At 40.8% G+C, this 16,075-nt stretch overlaps 3 protein-coding genes across 7 annotated transcripts in view; 1 reads left to right on the top strand and 2 right to left on the bottom strand.

Moving 5' to 3' along the window:
• Positions 1–917: 917 nt before the first annotated feature.
• LOC146508509 (uncharacterized) lies at positions 918–6,446 on the bottom strand. The gene is made up of 3 exons (XM_085177680.1): positions 4,859–6,446; positions 2,657–3,451; positions 918–1,834 (listed from the first exon to the last, which is right to left on the bottom strand). Exons 1-3 carry the CDS (start codon positions 5,171–5,173, stop codon positions 1,313–1,315), a joined length of 1,632 nt encoding a protein of 543 aa, XP_085033806.1. The 5' UTR covers positions 5,174–6,446; the 3' UTR covers positions 918–1,312.
• Positions 6,447–6,538: 92 nt separating this feature from the next.
• On the bottom strand, positions 6,539–11,805 carry ino80e (INO80 complex subunit E). Of its 4 annotated transcripts, none has more exons than XM_085177696.1 (8): positions 11,715–11,805; positions 11,328–11,410; positions 11,159–11,229; positions 11,020–11,072; positions 10,839–10,920; positions 9,335–9,452; positions 8,932–9,030; positions 6,539–7,392 (listed from the first exon to the last, which is right to left on the bottom strand). In XM_085177696.1, the coding sequence occupies exons 2-8, from the start codon at positions 11,406–11,408 to the stop codon at positions 7,186–7,188; spliced, it is 711 nt and encodes a 236-aa protein (XP_085033822.1). In that variant the 5' UTR covers positions 11,409–11,410; positions 11,715–11,805; the 3' UTR covers positions 6,539–7,185. The 4 variants fall into 4 exon arrangements, with proteins under 4 accessions (XP_085033822.1, XP_085033821.1, XP_085033823.1 ...); XM_085177695.1 differs by lacking the exon at positions 11,715–11,805 and adding an exon at positions 11,542–11,708; XM_085177697.1 differs by lacking the exons at positions 8,932–9,030; positions 11,715–11,805 and having other exon boundaries at positions 11,328–11,708.
• Positions 11,806–14,449: 2,644 nt separating this feature from the next.
• Positions 14,450–16,075, top strand: part of LOC146508507 (zinc-binding protein A33) — a 3,691-nt gene continuing 2,065 nt past the window's right edge. The window contains exons 1-4 of one of the 2 annotated variants that reach the window (XM_085177357.1): positions 14,450–14,989; positions 15,208–15,282; positions 15,469–15,564; positions 15,737–15,970. In XM_085177357.1, the coding sequence (XP_085033483.1) occupies positions 15,217–15,282; positions 15,469–15,564; positions 15,737–15,970 (396 nt within the window). In that variant the 5' untranslated portion in view covers positions 14,450–14,989; positions 15,208–15,216. Of the gene's footprint in view, positions 14,990–15,173; positions 15,283–15,468; positions 15,565–15,736; positions 15,971–16,075 lie in introns of both variants that reach the window. The other variant, XM_085177356.1, reaches the window with a different exon arrangement.

Here is a 16,075-nt window from a genome sequence, read left to right as displayed (position 1 = left end):
TTGACGAGAACAGATCAGCAACAACTACCACTGAAGGTATTTTAATCAGCGATCGGTGATTAGATTAGATTAGCAACGCCACTGTGTAAAGCTATTAAATTAAAAATTAAAGGACCTGCATTTAAAAAGTCGTATTAAAGCTGTTAAAACTGCTAATAAAAGCAATTTAAAAGCAGTTTAATAAAAAGTTAAAGTATGATGACGATGATAGTGATTATTATTATTAGTACTAGTTGTAGTACATAACTATTACATCAAATCAGGTAATTGTAAGAAAATGATAATAAGCAAGTATTTATTTAAAAAAAAATAGAAATTTCAATCAGTTGACTGAATTTAATTACACACACACGTATATTCAAATTTAAATACATTGACACACATAATGACTCTTACACTCTCGCCACTTTACCTTCCACCTTTAGCCCCTGGTACTCTATTGTTTCGCTCTCCTTCCTCCAGATGTTGCTATTTGGACTGTTATACTCAATCACTACAATGTCTGTTGATATGTATATTGCACCAAAACAATATATTTGCATGCAAATAGGCATAACAAATGTTTTATATCTCATGTGCCCTCGATAATAAAAATTTATCTGTGGTAGAGTCTTGCAGGTTAGGTTATATATTAGTTTTGCTTTCATTGTCATTTAGTATAAATAACGCAGTATAATAAATATAGTATAATAGTATAATAAAGCAGCAGTTTACTGAACTGGTTAAAATGTATTACCAACATCATCATGGTTTAATCTGTAAAATTCTGTCATTTTTTACTGTCTAAAAATACAGTTTGCAGTAGAAGTATAATATGACTGGGTAACTGGGTAAATTTACATATATGTGTCAAATTGTACTACTGGAAGAAGGAAACAAGAATATTCAATTAAGGAAATTCAAGGAAATGGTGCATGTCATGTTGGTAACCCAGCATACTCTTTTATTCAGATTTACAGATGTGACAGTTATCACACAAGTTGTCTTGAGTAATTACATCCAACAGCAGAGTGTGCACAGTGTTATTCAAATCACAGTTGGTTAAGCTCTCAGGTACAGCAGACTATTTGGCAGCCAGTTTTCCACAGTGAATTGTAAGATCTACAGTGTAAGAAATGCAGTGAAATTTACTCCATCACTATTTTACAAAATAAATCCAGCAAACCATCTGTAACGACTAAGGCATATCAAATTACATCATCTTTAATTAGTTTTTCACACGTTCATATCTGGAAGAAATTTACAAACCAAAACTGAAACTTCAGGGAAAAAAGTTTATTAAAGGTGTCATCTTGAGTCTTATTTTTTTCTTTCATTCTTCATTCGACTCCTGCCCAAAGGTCTCTCTTACACCCCCAAAGACTACATCAACCATTCCAAATATAACCCCTCCACCCAGCCTGAACACATTGATCACTCCCTTCCCACTTCTCCATACCAGTCTCCCAAAACCTCCTCCTACAGCTTGTGCTTGACCTCCCATCTCTGACATCACTGTTCCCACATAACCCTCACTGTGCTCCCACAGCCGCCCTCCAAAGAACTTGGTCACTGACCAAGCATTATCCAAAGCATCACCAAATACCCCCACCGTGTCTCCAGCTAGGGTGCCCAGACCAGTGACCCCAGTGTGGCAGCTGCTCAGCAGTTCCCCCATCATAGAGGAGGTGCAGTAATAAACACTACAGAAGCAGGTCTCCCCAATACCTAGCAGCATTTCTCCTGCTGTGCCCATCCAGGAGAGGAGGTCAGAGGTCAGTAGATGGAACAGGGTGAAGGTCTCTCCAGGCAGGGTAGAGAGAACTCCAAGGTCTTCCTGGAGAACATAGGTGACCTGAACGCAGATAAGAATAGTGAGTCGACTTCACAGTGTGACTGCAGGAAGTATAAACAACAAAAAGACAGAAAGCCTTGAGGCAATGTACTACACCTAGAATTAACTCCACCTGTACACCGCACCTCATTCCAGTCTACGGGCGGAGCAGACTGGAATGAGATGATTTATTATTTAACTCTGGACCTGAATATGTTAATACATAACAGGTTAATACATAACACAAACTCTTGAGACAGTTTTATTAACCCGAGGCTCAAATGTAGAAACAAAAATTGTCTATTTCTAATGATTTGTAATGGTTTTATTTTCCTATTGAAAACATTAATCAGAACCACGGGTCATTATACTGTTTAATGAATATAAAGTCATAATATCTTTTAATTCTCAAGGATTGAAATTAGAGAGTCTCGGGGAGCATTAGCCAGTCTGTGAAAACAATTGTCACACATGTGTTACACACGTGTCTGGAATGTGGATCTGAGAGGTCTGCCAAAATCATGAAGATGTTAACAATGATGTTTTTACAAACTAGGGTGTGGCGAGGTAATCCATGAAGTCTCAGTAATGCTTTATGGGAAAGTGGACCCAGTATTGCACCTTTCCCTTAATATAGACTCGACTCTATGGAAGTGTATGATATACTCCCAGAAAACATCTTTGAGTCTGAACCTCTTAATATCTGCACATCCTTTACAGAGAAAATAACTGTTAGTATGGTGAGAGGGGCAACTCAGTTTAAATTATGTTTATATTTATATTTTGTGTAGTATATTTTTGGATGTTCACATATTAGCGCTATTAGAGAGCTATTAGAGCTACCTGTCCAGGTAGTTGTGTGATTGTAGAGAATACAGGACGCAGAGGAAATTTGAAGATGGAGAAGGTGGTGGAGAGGATGGAGACCAGAGTGCTGGTGGAGTTTGTGTCCGTCTCTTCAGCAGTTTCATGTTCAGCTGAGGAGTCGGAGTCTGACCTGACAGCTCCTGAACGTGTCACATCACCCTGTTCATTACTGCTGCTCTCAGAAGTTGCTGCATCTGCTGAAGTCTCCTGCATGGCGTCAGCACCATCAGCTTTCCCTGACTGAGAATTAGCTGCCTGTTCTTTAGTTATCGACTCCTCTCGGCTTTCCAGAATCTCTGTCTGCACATCTGTATTTCCAGGAAGTCCCTCACTGTGGAGACCAACTCCGACTTCAACACTTTTCCCATCTCCTCCTCCACAGCCTTCAGAGAACATTTCTGCCAATCCTAGCATGTCTTCCAGCTCCTTCACGTTCACTTGCCTCACCCCTTCCTGCGTCTCTCTGATTAACCCAACGCTGAAGCCACCCTTCCCCTGCGGGACAGCACAGCACGCCGCAGACCACAGCGGCTTCGTCTGACACTCCTCGTCTCCATCCTCAGCAGCCCCGAGTCCTCCCGCTCCAGTAAGGATGTAGAGATCACCCCCTACAGTGCTGCACTGGGGAGACACGCTTGACTGGACCAGTGTTGTGACTGTTGAATCCCAGTGGTGAAAAGGGGAGTCTGTGGGCGAGACAGAATGAGATGGATCCACACCTCCTCTGAGAAGAGCTGGTGCTGCCACTTTAATGTCTTCTTCCTGCTCTGTCTGGCAGAAAAAGAACCAAAACCAGCAGTTTAAGAAAGAGTCCATCAAACTCTTCAATCTATGCACTCTGATTTTTAAATGTTCCCATATAAGGACACAACAATAACAGAAACATCTCTGATTCCTGTTTCTGTGTGCCCAGCTGTTCAATGTTGATAATTATGAGTGTGATAAAGATCCAATCCATCTTTTAAATTTATATTGTTTGCATTTTCTTTAAGCTCCATTTTCAAATGATTTTTAATGTGGAAAAAATAATCAGACTCCTTTCCTAATTAAAAAAAACTTTTTGTTTGGCCTGAGAGCTGAATGTTTGAAAAATAGGTGTTTTATTTTATATTGAATACACTTGTATTATTCAAAGGCTCTGCATTAAAAATCTTTAGCTATCCCCAGACACCTGTAATCCTTATTCGTATACTACTATTTCTTATTTATTATTATCCCAGATTATTTCCATTGTCTGGGATAAAGTATTCCAAGTAGAGTGCTTAACAAAGTTATTAGATCACCAACCAATATAATGTTTATGCCACAGCTGCCCTAAATTAACAGCATTGTAATTACGAAAATAATTTCTTATGTTTCCTAAATGCTAAAAAATCATTATTGTTGTTATTCATAAATTCTCTAATTTACTGTTTTGCAAAAAAGCAGAAAAAAGATAGAAACGTGTTATTATTTTTGATGCCAAATTGCAGTTATTTACTTGCCTTCCTGAAGGGAAAAATGTATTTTAGTGGTCGAATGTTATGTTTGATTAATTCCAGTGTGTTAGCTCAAATTTAGATATAAAAACATTCATTTAGTTTGACTATTAAATAACAATATGTAAGACATATGTAATATGTAAGAATGCATTCTGTACATAAATGTTCCTATGAATCATGTTTTCTATACCGATGATGATTTGACATTTCTCTGTAGGAGTAGAGAAGTAACGTCCTGTTTGACAAATTTATTTATCTTTTCTGTGAAATATTAATTAACGGTATCTATTTCAGTACTGAGCTAGTATTCAGATGTAAACACCTTAAAGTTTTTTAGAGATGAAATTTGTCTAAACTTCAACTGCAAAGAGTTAATAGTTATTACAGGCCCCTCTTAAGGGGTGGCCATCAAATCCAGCCCTGCGTTTTCTTCTGCTTATCCAATTCAGGGTCACGGTTGGGCTAGAGCGTATCCCAGCTGTCACAGGGCAGGTGGTAGGGCACACCTTGGACACGCTACCAATCTTTTGTAGGGCTCCATTTTCTGCGTTTTTTTACTTCATTTTCTTTATTAGAAAATTGAGTGGTTACCACTCACAATGTACTTAGTTACTTTCCACCACATTTCTTTACTTATAACTTAATATTTTAAAACTAAGCACTTCTACTTTAAGAAATGTGATAGATGTACTCTTACCTCAGGTTCTCTCCCCTCCTCTCCCTCCCTCTCAGTCCATCCCTGGCGGAGATGGAAGGCAGAGTAGACAGCTGTGTCACAGGTCGGTCTGGACAGAGTGGCAAACGTCTGCCCTCCCGGCAGCCTGTGGCAGCGTGGGCGCAGCAGCGGCCCTGCAGAGGATCCCTGAGGAGGCGTCTGTCTGTAGAAGCAGTTGCTGCAGAGGGTGAAGTCTGCCTCTGAGTTGTCCTCAGCTGGGAGAGACAGGCCTAGGCCCAGCACTGCCAGCAGGCAGACAGCCGCAGCAGCTGCACTGACAGCAGCAGGACACAGCATGATGGTGGTGAGCTTAGCAGATCCCCCCCCCCCTCCTCTCACTCACACACACACACACACACACACACACACAGAGTGAGAGGCTTATAAATTACCCAGTGATTTCCGTATATAGATGAGAAAGATAATGTGGCCAAGGTTGGCTGCTGATGGCTTGTTGTTTTCCTCACTCGCTCCTTGTTTCCTCCTCCAGTTTCTCTGCAACCATGTCTGTCCGCTGGAAATGTTAGCTGCACTCTGTGAGAGTGAGTCTGTTTGCAGGCACAATCTTGCTTACTCCTTCATTTCCCTTTTCCTGAGAGCCTCGCCCCCCTCTGTCAGTTCCACCCTCTGTGACTCTCCCTCTGCCTGTACCTCCACTTCACCCCTCCCTCTCATACTCTCTATGGTTACACCTTTAACTCCCATTTCTGTTAAGTACACAAGCAAAGCCCACACCTATTCAGAGCTGTCAATTACCTGTATGTCTGCATGCCTAAACAATGGTCTCTGTGCAAGGTTATTTGATTGACAAACTCTTGTTGTTAGGTAAAGCGCTTACCTTAAAGTGCTGACGCTCTATCAGATCAAATATTTGCTTTGCTTCCAAATCAAGAAGAATTTCACACCTAAAAGTCCAGATAAATGAGAGAAAGTGAACTCTAAATATAGCAGGGTCTGTTCATGAACTCCTTATTAGAGCTAAATCCGGATAGCGACAGTTTCACGGGTCATTGTCTCTCCCAGAGTGCAGCGATTCTTGAAATCTGAACACACTCCCTTTCATGGCTTGCACATTTGCCCTCCTAAATATCAGGACCATGCCTGTTGAGGCATGACGCTGGCACTGAGTCCTTTATGCAAAATCATTATGTCGCAAAAACAGAAATCTGCATGTAATACCACGGCTCTAGAGTCAACGGAAAAAAATATCTTGCACTCTCTTTTAGTCATCAAGAGCTGGAGTCGCGCCACGCTCCCTTCACATTGCTTAAAAGTTATGGCCAACATGAGCCAAATGTACCCTTGGGCTTCAGTCAACAACGGTATCAGGATTCCTTTGCAAAGAGGTCAAGCAAGCAAAGACAGTCATACACAGTAAGTGACATGGACATGAAGTTTACGCAGTATTTTAGTGTTGTAAATATTTAAAAAAGCAAAATGCAACACAGTACAAAGAGGACTGCCTACTTCAGTGTCTGTGTGGAGCTGTGGAATTAGAGTTTCAGGGTGTGAGTTCAGGGTGGGGCAATAAACCACAACATAAGAGCAATTTAACACTTTCACTTTAAAAAATATGTTACAAATGCATTTTGATAAACACTTTCTGTTTAAGTAAAGCTGCATCGGTGGAATCTGTGAATAACACACACACACACACACAAGTGAAGTTTAAATAAAAACTTTTAGTCTGCTGAAATTCTTTTAATCTGACACACAGTTGGATGGGTACAAAAACTATACACACCCATTCATGAGAAACACTTTAATTTTTGACCGATTTGATTAAATAAACTGTGTGTACAAATGAGAAATGTCAAAACTGTAACAAGTAAACAAAACTTAAAGCTGCACACATTTATGTCACAGTTGAACAGTTTTAAAAGGACTGCAGCACTTCTACAATACAAAGTCAGAGACAGCTGTTAAGCAATAAAAAACAAAGGACACACCTAGTTGTATTCAGTTTGTGTGGATGTTTTGACAAAAATAATCAGCAGGTAGTTTGAAACCGCTTTACAAAGTAAAGTATCCATCCAGCTCAGTGATTCCAGATCTTTCTTAATGCTTTGCAGACTGCACTTTTGTCAAAGTAACCCAACATAATTTTACACAAACGCACTACTGATGATATTGTTTGGACAGCGCTGCTGCAGTTAAGCTTAAGTCCACAAGGGGGAGCTTGACCCTCCTTTCAAAAGTGAGGACTTGTTTGTTCAATGCAGAAATACATTCAACCCTGTTCTATTTTTCAACCTTACATCCACATACATTTCCCTCACTTATAAATAAATCTAATCGCACACTCAGGCTCACTCATTAGGGATGTCAATGACGAGTTCAGCCTCGTCTCCCTCTCCTCTGTCTTCGTCTCCTCTGTCACTGTCTCCGTCGCTCTCGCCCTCTTCCTCAGCTGCATCTCCGCTAAACATTTGTCTAGGAACCCAGCTGAAGTGGCCACTGGCTGTTGGGGGAGCTGCAGGGCCTGATGGGTAATTAGCTGCCATTGAAGTAACGACCTAAGAAGATCAGAAAGAAGAAGTTGTTGTTTGGAACGACAAAGCGAGGGATGGACGGAGTGTAAAAGAATGATGAGTGGGGATTGATGGTAATGTCACAGATGACCGGAGTAAATCAGGACAAAGCATGAACAGTCATGGTAAAAAGACAGTACACTCTACTTAAAATCTAAGCTTTTATGTATCCGGATAGAATTTTTAAAAAAAAATTCACCTGGTCCTTAGTGGGTCTTAAAATTAGGTAAATACAACCGTAACAATTGCATATTACAGTGTGTCATTAGGAGTGTAGGTAGCAGCCAGATGCTGCTAATCAAATGCAATTGGTTAATTGATAATCAGCAAATGTGAGCACCTTTATGAAAGCAGACGATTTGGCAGTTTTCTGATCTGGAGCATTCAGATGTGTGTTAACACAAGCCATCAGTAATGATCAGCAATCTTAGAGAAGCAACTGTTGCTGCCCAAGGGCATTTCCAAACAATCTGCCCCATCATTCTCCAGTGAGAAGGATTATTGACAAGGGGCAAACATTCAAGACAGCTGCCAATCCTCACAGGAGTGGGTCTTAACACACAATGCTCAAAGAAACTGCAAAAAATACAAAACAACCAAACACAGCCTGTCAGCACAAACACCTTATAACAAGTGTCAGGTGCAGTGGTGCAGGGATGATGACTTGGCTTGCTTTGCAGCCACTGGATTCAGGCACCTTGCAGTCATAGAGTGGAGCATGAGCTCCTCTGTACACCAAAGCATTCTACAGTCAAATGTGACATCATCTGTTGGCTAACTCTGCAACAGGACAAAGATCCCAAGCACAGCAGCAACTCTAAAACAGAATTACTGAAAAAGTGAAGAATCAAGGTGTGATGGCTCAAAGTCCAGACCTCAACCTGACTGGAATGCTGTGGTGGGACCTTAAGAGAGCTGTGCATAAATGAATGCCAACAAACGTCAATGAACTGAAGAAGACTGATAAAGTCAGACAGAAAAAAATACTTCCAATTATTGGTGCTAAAGGTGGGTCTACAAGCTACTGAGTCATTGGGTGCACTTTGTTTTTCCACAAACTGCTTCTGCATTTTATGTTTTTGGTAAATAATAAAGACACAGTGTATAACGCCATGTGTTATTTATCTCAGGTTGTATTTAGCTCAATTTAAAACCTCCTAACACCAGATCATTTTTTAAATATTATATCCTGATATGTAAAACCTTACAATTGACAGAGGCTGCACTTTCTTTTTATCACAACTGTATATGCACTCATATATTTTTTCATTTTGGGGCTCAACAAAAGGGTCTTGAAATGTTAGAGCAATAAAAATGAAAAACTGTACACTATGAATATATATATTTTAGATGCTTTTTACTTTGTTATAAATATGCATCTAAACTGAAAATACTGGAAACAGCCTGCCGGGCCATCAAATATAAATAGCTGGTTTGTGTACAGTTTGTGAGAATAAAGCGTGAAGTGTTTGATCATAATTATTTTTATCTCTGAACATCTTGTTTCCCCTCTTCCTCTCTCACCTTCCCCGTAGTCTCTTTCTTGTTTTTTGCCGTCTTTGTTTTTCTCTCTTTCTTCATTCGTTCAGCTGGGGGAGCCAAATACTCTGGTGGGAAGGGCATCTGCCCAACACACACGCAGGCCCCAAATCATTGTCAAATGACCACACAAACATGCATGCACACAGTCAAAGGGCAGTTTATAAGACAGACACACAGAAAAACAAACAAAACATACACAGAAGAATGAACAATAAAAAGACAGTGGAGCAATTATAAATCTAAAAACAAAAAGCAAGGAACAGACTTGTGAATAAAATAATGCAAAATTAAAAAAACAGATTATGCTCTTTGATGAGAAGATGAATATGACGGCAATGTTATTGCTGTTGGTTGCAATAAGATAAGAGGGGAAAGAGAAACTCACAGCATTGAGGTAGGCCCCAGAGCCGGATGACTGCAGGGAGTTCACACCAGGACGGGAAAGCAGGGAGAGATGAGGAGATGATGATGAAGGGAGGCACGCACCGGGACTACTTTTTCGCCTGAAAAGAAGGTTGTGGATTAAATAAAAATAAATATGAATGTGTTTAGTTTAACAATTAGAAAGCACAAATGTTTCACTCAACTGTCCTAACAGGCTTACTTGGCTTGGACATGTAAAGTAAGCCCAAATAAACCTAGCTTTAAAATGCCCCCTACCCCCCACCTTCTGTCTTCATTGCATATCCATCCATCCATTTTCTGCTGATTATTCGGGGCCAGAACGTTGGGGCAGCAGAGAAGCCAAACCTCCTTCTCCCCAGCCACCTCCTCCAGCTCACTCGGTGGAACAGCGTGTCCTGGGATTACCCCGGGGCCTACTCCCAGTAGAACATGCATGGAACATTTCACTGCTACTACTCCTAGTACGTCCCAAATGACTGAACTTCTCACCCTGTCACTAAGTGGGAGGGCAAGCCACCTTCTCCCTCAGAGACAGGGTGACAGAAAGATTATGCTGAATTTTTTTTTTCATACAGAATTGTGAAAACACCGTCTTGTGCTAGCTAGTCACAGTTAAGAAAACGGAGAAAAACAATATTCAGCCACTATAAAACAGTAAAAATACTCACTTTATGATTTATTAGTGTTGGCTAGAGACTCACACTAAACAAAGGGAAATCACTACTCTAACCTGTACCTTAACATCATTTAATGCCTGAATATAAAATGACTGGCCAAATCCAGTCACCACCTGGATTTAACACCTCGAATAGGAAAGAGCCTTCCACCAATAATTACTGTGGTAATTCACACGCTTCATATATGGAGCTACATTTCAAAAGGGACAAATTAATGGTCTGCATGCATTCTGGATGATCTCTGAAACTACAAAAATTGGGTTAAGAACTGTTCAATACATCATTAAACCTAGAAGGGGTGCTGATTGAATGACTGTAGATCAAATCATACAACATGGCTATGTTTAATACTGAAAGACAGGGTATTTCCACACATAGCCTTAAGAAAACTACTTGTCAGATGGGAACCTGTTGGTCAGTGTTATGATCTGTAGTTGCTTCAGATTGTCTAGGGTTGGTTTGGTAGTGTTATTTGTCTGAAAATGAGATCAGCTAACTACCGGAATATACTGAATGCCCAGGATTTTTCCATCACTGAATTTTTTCTTCCCTGAATACACTGGCTTATTCCAAGATGACAACACCAGAATTCATTGGGCTCAAACTATAAAATGAGTGATTCATGGAGCATGCAACTACTATGAATACTTATAACACACAGTGTTGTGCAATGCAAAGTAAACAGGTAACTTCACATTGCACAAGACGTCTGTGGAGGGTGGAAATAAAAGGTTAAATATGAACCTACTCAAAAGTGAATGGTTCTGGTTGATCTACCTGGTAATCTATTTACTTAAATAGCCTTACTTCTTTGCTCCCTCTCGTTCCCTTTCCCTCTCTCTGGGTCCTTCCCCTTCACTGTTTTCCGAGGAAACAGTTGCTTCTGAATCTGATGATGAAAACAAAGACAAAATTGATCCACAGGACTTCAGAAGCAACAGCTTTTTCTTTTTTTTTTACTCATAAAGGTTTTATGTTCCTAGTCTACCTGATGAGTCTTCATCTACTCGCTCATACTGCAGCAATCTGTCCAGAAGAAAGCTGGAAAACATGTATAGAAAATAATTTTTTGCATTTCCATTAGGATGCACAAAGCATACCTATATGCAGACACAATCCTCTCAAACCTCTTGTCCCTGGAAACTTTCAGAAGTTTCCTCTGTGCTCTCCTCAGCTCCTCCTGAAAACACTCCTGCTCCTGGAAAAGGAAACCAGCGAAACGAAATCAGCGCAAAGACAGACACGCAACTATAGCACGGCAGAGGAAACGGGACGGTTTAAAATGAAAACACTCACATAGACAAGAAACTTTAATTTCCGTTTGAGATTTTTGTATTTCCGCTTGTAGTCGACTTCGACGTCCGCTTGGCCGTTCATGTCTAAAATGCAAATGATTAAACCATGAAATCTGCAGTTTGTTAGCAGCAGTGGATACTAACTGTAATCGTTTTATAGCAGGTAGTGTCTGTAAAAGCACATTCTTCGTTTCCAGTGGAACCAGCCTCCGTACCTTCAGCTAGCTCCGATATCTAGCCTGCTACCTATAGCTAGAGCGCCACGAACAGTTCAAATATTTACGAGGGCTTATTACAAAATATGGTAGCACGACTCAGGTGAATTTAAAGCTAATTTATCTCATGACACCTCTCTCTTGAGTCTGCCGTGGGACGTGCTATTGTTTACCTATCTGACGTCGTATTCGTGCGTCCTTCTTCTTCTGCTGTTACAGTTGTTTGACATTCAGAATTTCGGTGCTTTCCCGCCACCTCCTGGGCTGGAGTGGAAGTACCAGCTTTAAAAATCCCAACAATGTTTTATATTTAAATCCCCTTCTTCTTTTTCATGGTCATCCAGCTGTTCTCTTTATGGGTCACTACTTCGGATCACTTAATAATAATAATAATGGACTGGATTTATATAGCGCTTTTCAAGGCACCCAAAGCGCTTTACAATGCCACTATTCATTCACTCTCGCACTCACACACTGGTGGAAGCAAGCTACGGTTGTAGCCACAGCTGCCCTGGGGCAGACTGACAGAATGACATATCGCGCCATCGGCCCCTCTGGCCAACACCAGTAGGCGGTAGGTGAAGTGTCTTGCCCAAGGGCACAACAACCAGGACCCAAGGATCGAACCGGCGACCTTCCGGTTACACGCTTCCCAACCCCCTGAGCCACGGTCGCACTTGTCGCCATCTGACCCTGTTCCCTGCGTCCTCAGTCACACCAGCCCTCTGCATGTCCTCCTTTACTACACACATGCATCTTCTCTAAAGTCTTCCTTTTACCTTGTTTTAGCTCATTTTCAGTCCAGTCCTTGTAGCTGACTATTCTCAAAGGAATGTGTTTTTGTTTGTTAAAATGGACTGGTACATAAATGATGCTTCTCTATGAATTTGAGCATTCAAAGCACTTTTTTTTTTTTTTTAGCATAATCCTCATCTGGACCTTCAGCTGATCCATTCACTATTCATTGAAGCCTTATCAGTGGAAGGGCAGCTGTCAAGAAGACATTTTTAATGAAGGTAAACAGGGCAACAGGTCTTATAGAGTGATGAATCCAAACTGAAACCTTTGGTTCTAATTGAGAGAGGTATGACTGTAGTGTCTACAGTCATCTGTAAAACACAGTGGAGGCTGTGTCATGTTTCAGGACTGCATTTCAACTACTGGTGTTTGGGATCTGGGAAATTACGAATCCAGAAAAGTATAACCATTCAATATCATCTAGAAAACATCTCAATTGACACTACTTTAATTTCTAGTATGACAGTGATTTCAAACATACCGCCAGTGCACTGAAAGCATAAGCACAAAAACAAACAAACAAAAAAACGCACACAATGAAACACTATCAGTCAGAGATTGGCCTCCCCAGAGCCCAGGCCTCAACATTATTGAAACAGTGTGGGATCATCTTGACAAAGAGTAGAATAAAAGGCAGGCAACATCCAAAGAAGAGATCTGAATGAACTTAAAGAAGAGGAAAACTAATCCAAAAAGGCTTCTCAATTACAGGGAGTTCTGGCTGTGCTGAAGAATAAAGGTGGTCATACCTTTTTACATGCATATTAATTATCAAGCTTATTAGAATTGTTGTTTCCAAATTTCCATTTATGTTTGCATGTTTTTACACAAAACATAGAGAAGTTAGGGATGGCTCACAACTTTTGCACAGTGCTCTAAAACTATTCTCTCCTTGACCATTAAAATCAAGTTGCATAGGTCCTTCAAACATTTGTGCCCATGACAAAATATTTTCCATCTGCAGGAGTGGAAACTTCGGCCCCATTGGGGAAGTAAGTTGAGCCTCTTAAGTGCATATTTTTAAAGACCTGTTATGCAGACTTGTATCAACTTTGTGGTTGCAACTTATAAAAGTATGTAGTCACTGAAAGGAACAGTGTAGGGCAGAAAACCAAAATATGGGCTTACCTTGGCCCAGTCTCCTGTAGCCTGAACCTTTCTCTCTGGCCTATGAGGAGTAATCCAAATGTGAATTCCTGCAAATCAAATTTCCTCATATTGTTCCTTCTCATCTCTCTCTCTCTTTTTGCACTGGGGTTCTGCTGAACTCCCTTAGATATGTCTCCCTGCCATTTTCTGTGCCTGACGTCCCAAATTTGGGTTTGACATAGTATCCTCTCTTGTGTGTTTATTCCCTTGTTTTCTGCATGGTGGGAACTTCTCAAATTTTTCTAAATGTATAAATAAACACGAAGAGGAGACGGAAATCACTAGGAGGATTGTGTTAGGGAGGTCATCCAGAGTAAAACCCATACCAAATCAAATATGTGCAGATTTCAAGCTTTTATAAATACACATTTAGAGAAAGAAAAGTTCCACATGAACAAATGCATGCATCAGATGTCTTTTATTTCTTTTAGTATAAAGTATTAGACATATATTACTAGTAGTAGTATTTGTTCCTATGGATTAAGCATTAACTGTATTAGTATTGTAACACAATAGTTTGTGAAACTAGACCTGATTTATTAGGAATCGATCACAATGGCGATTAAAAAGCTCATGAAAAATCCTTTTATATTCTAAATATATAAATTTGATAGCCAGCAATGCTTTACAGCTACCTTTATCCTCAGTCAACAGTAGCATGCATGCGCGTCAAGACATTTTATTAAATCTCCCTGTCCCCTCCACCTGCCGCATGCTGCGGTGCACTGAATTTTCTGCTCAACCTTAGTTCAGCACAGTCACTGGCCAGCACCCAGCACCATGAATTATAGATGAAGAACATTTTGCAGAGATGCTGCTTCAGTGCACGTAGCCCACAGCCAGACCCCTGAGTGTGTGGGGGGGAGTTGATGGGGTGTGGGTGAGGCAGATATATATATATATATATATATATATATATATATATATATATATAAAAGTTTGGATAAGTGGACAGGCTGGAGGGAGGTTTATTTATTTATTTGTTTTTTTAAGACAGAAAGTGAGAAGAAGCAGTGGGGCGCAGACAGTGTTTCTCCAAGGGCATGGAAACGCTGACTGCACATTTCAAGATGCCACCCCTTGCAGTCGATATAGAACCCGGCAGGGCATCGATAGTGAAACAGCATCTTTTAATGCACCTTCCAGATCAGGCAGATATCAGAGAGCCACCTTGCAAAAATAAACACACACTGTCTCCCTTCCAGGCAAAACAACTGCCAATATGAAACACAATATCTCACTGACTTGCCGCCCCTCTCGTTGTTTCCAAAGACACTGGCAGACAGAAATAGACTCCTCTGTGTCTGCTGCCATAAATCGCTGCTGCCAACCACCCAGCCAGCCAGCCAGCAAGCCCTCCTGGCAGCTCCAGTCATCTGCCTCTCTCCCACCCCTCCATTTCCTCCCTTACTTTTAATGGAGCCATATTTTCTCGAGTCAGGCTGTGGCTGCTGATCTGTGCTTGTCAATACGTTTCCTCTTGTTAATTTTCTGCTTGGATGTACGTCCTCGTTGCTCTAATAGTCTGACTGTATCTCACTGTTGTTCTCGTTGTACTGGCATGCGTGTTTTCCCTCTCTCGCTCCTTTGCTCTCCCTCCCCATATTGATGTGTTTGTGCTGTATGTCATTAATTTTGTTTCTCTCCTTCTAACTCCGTCTTTCGCTCTTATTTCAATTTCACAGAGGCCTTTTTGTTCCTGCTTTGTCCTATACACAGAAAACTGGAATGTACCAAAACCACACTAAAGACACCAACAACAACTGCCAAAAAAGCCTTTTCTGTGGTCAAAAGGTAAGCTTCGAGTTCTATGGTTTCCACCTGCTGCTGTGTTTGGAACAGTTGAGAGCAGATACATTACCTCTTGAACGTTCTTTATTTTTAGCTTCCTGTTTTTTTAAACTGTTTGCAGTAGGATTCCTGTTCTCCTTGTATTTTATCTGCAAGGTTATGTCTCCTTTGTGTGTGTGTGTGTTACAGGAAAAGCTCATCCAGGCTATTAAAAGAATCAAGCATGAGGTAGATGAGTGCAGAGGAGCAGAAAGAGAGACATACATAGAATCAGTGGAAGTAGAGGTACCATCCCCACCTTATTAATTATCCTTTATCTCTTTTTACACACAATTATTTCAGTTTATTGCAGACTAATTGAGTGTGCTGAAGTCAGCAATGGTTAAACACAGTAACCCTTCAGTTTGACCTACACACTAAATTTCTTTCTTTCCATTTTCCCTGATTTATCTTTCAGAACAGGTTTGATGACCTAGAAAGGGAAATCAGAGCAGAGTTTCAGAACCTCCACCGCTTCCTGGATGAGGAGGAGTGGAGGGACCTGGAGCGACTAAGGAGGGAGAGACAGAAGCAACTGAAACAGCTGAAGGAGAGAGAGAAGAAGATAGCGGGGCAAGGGCGAGACCTGGAAAAAGCCATCGCAGTGCTCAACAACAAGCTGACTGAGGAGGACAGTCCTAAGCTGATCAAAGTGAGGAAGAGTGTCACAGAATAAGAAGACACGACGTGTGATTGTTAATTAAACTTGGGCTTTTATGAACTTGACTCTAATTATACTCTGCAAAGCTGTGGTGTG

The sequence above is a fragment of the Neolamprologus multifasciatus genome, chromosome 11, assembly GCF_963576455.1.
Source record: "Neolamprologus multifasciatus chromosome 11, fNeoMul1.2, whole genome shotgun sequence".
Classification (NCBI taxonomy): Eukaryota; Metazoa; Chordata; class Actinopteri; order Cichliformes; family Cichlidae; genus Neolamprologus; species Neolamprologus multifasciatus.
The sequence above is the reverse complement of the archived record's forward strand: the minus strand, read 5'-3'. Positions and strand labels throughout refer to the sequence as shown.

Bases quoted from the DNA above. Each gene is read 5' to 3' on its own strand.
- ino80e (XM_085177696.1), bottom strand. From the start codon at position 11,408: ATGAACGGCCAAGCGGACGTCGAAGTCGACTACAAGCGGAAATACAAA. The intron at 11,230-11,327 runs GTGAGTGTTTTC...TTCCTTTTCCAG, and splicing joins AATTAAAGTTTCTTGTCTAT to GAGCAGGAGTGTTTTCAGGA. The intron at 9,453-10,838 runs GTAAGGCTATTT...CCTTCTTTTCAG, and splicing joins GAACGAGAGGGAGCAAAGAA to GCGAAAAAGTAGTCCCGGTG.
- LOC146508509 (XM_085177680.1), bottom strand. From the start codon at position 5,173: ATGCTGTGTCCTGCTGCTGTCAGTGCAGCTGCTGCGGCTGTCTGCCTG. The intron at 3,452-4,858 runs GTAAGAGTACAT...TTTTTCTGCCAG, and splicing joins AGGAGGGGAGAGAACCTGAG to ACAGAGCAGGAAGAAGACAT. The intron at 1,835-2,656 runs GTAGCTCTAATA...ATCTGCGTTCAG, and splicing joins TCACACAACTACCTGGACAG to GTCACCTATGTTCTCCAGGA.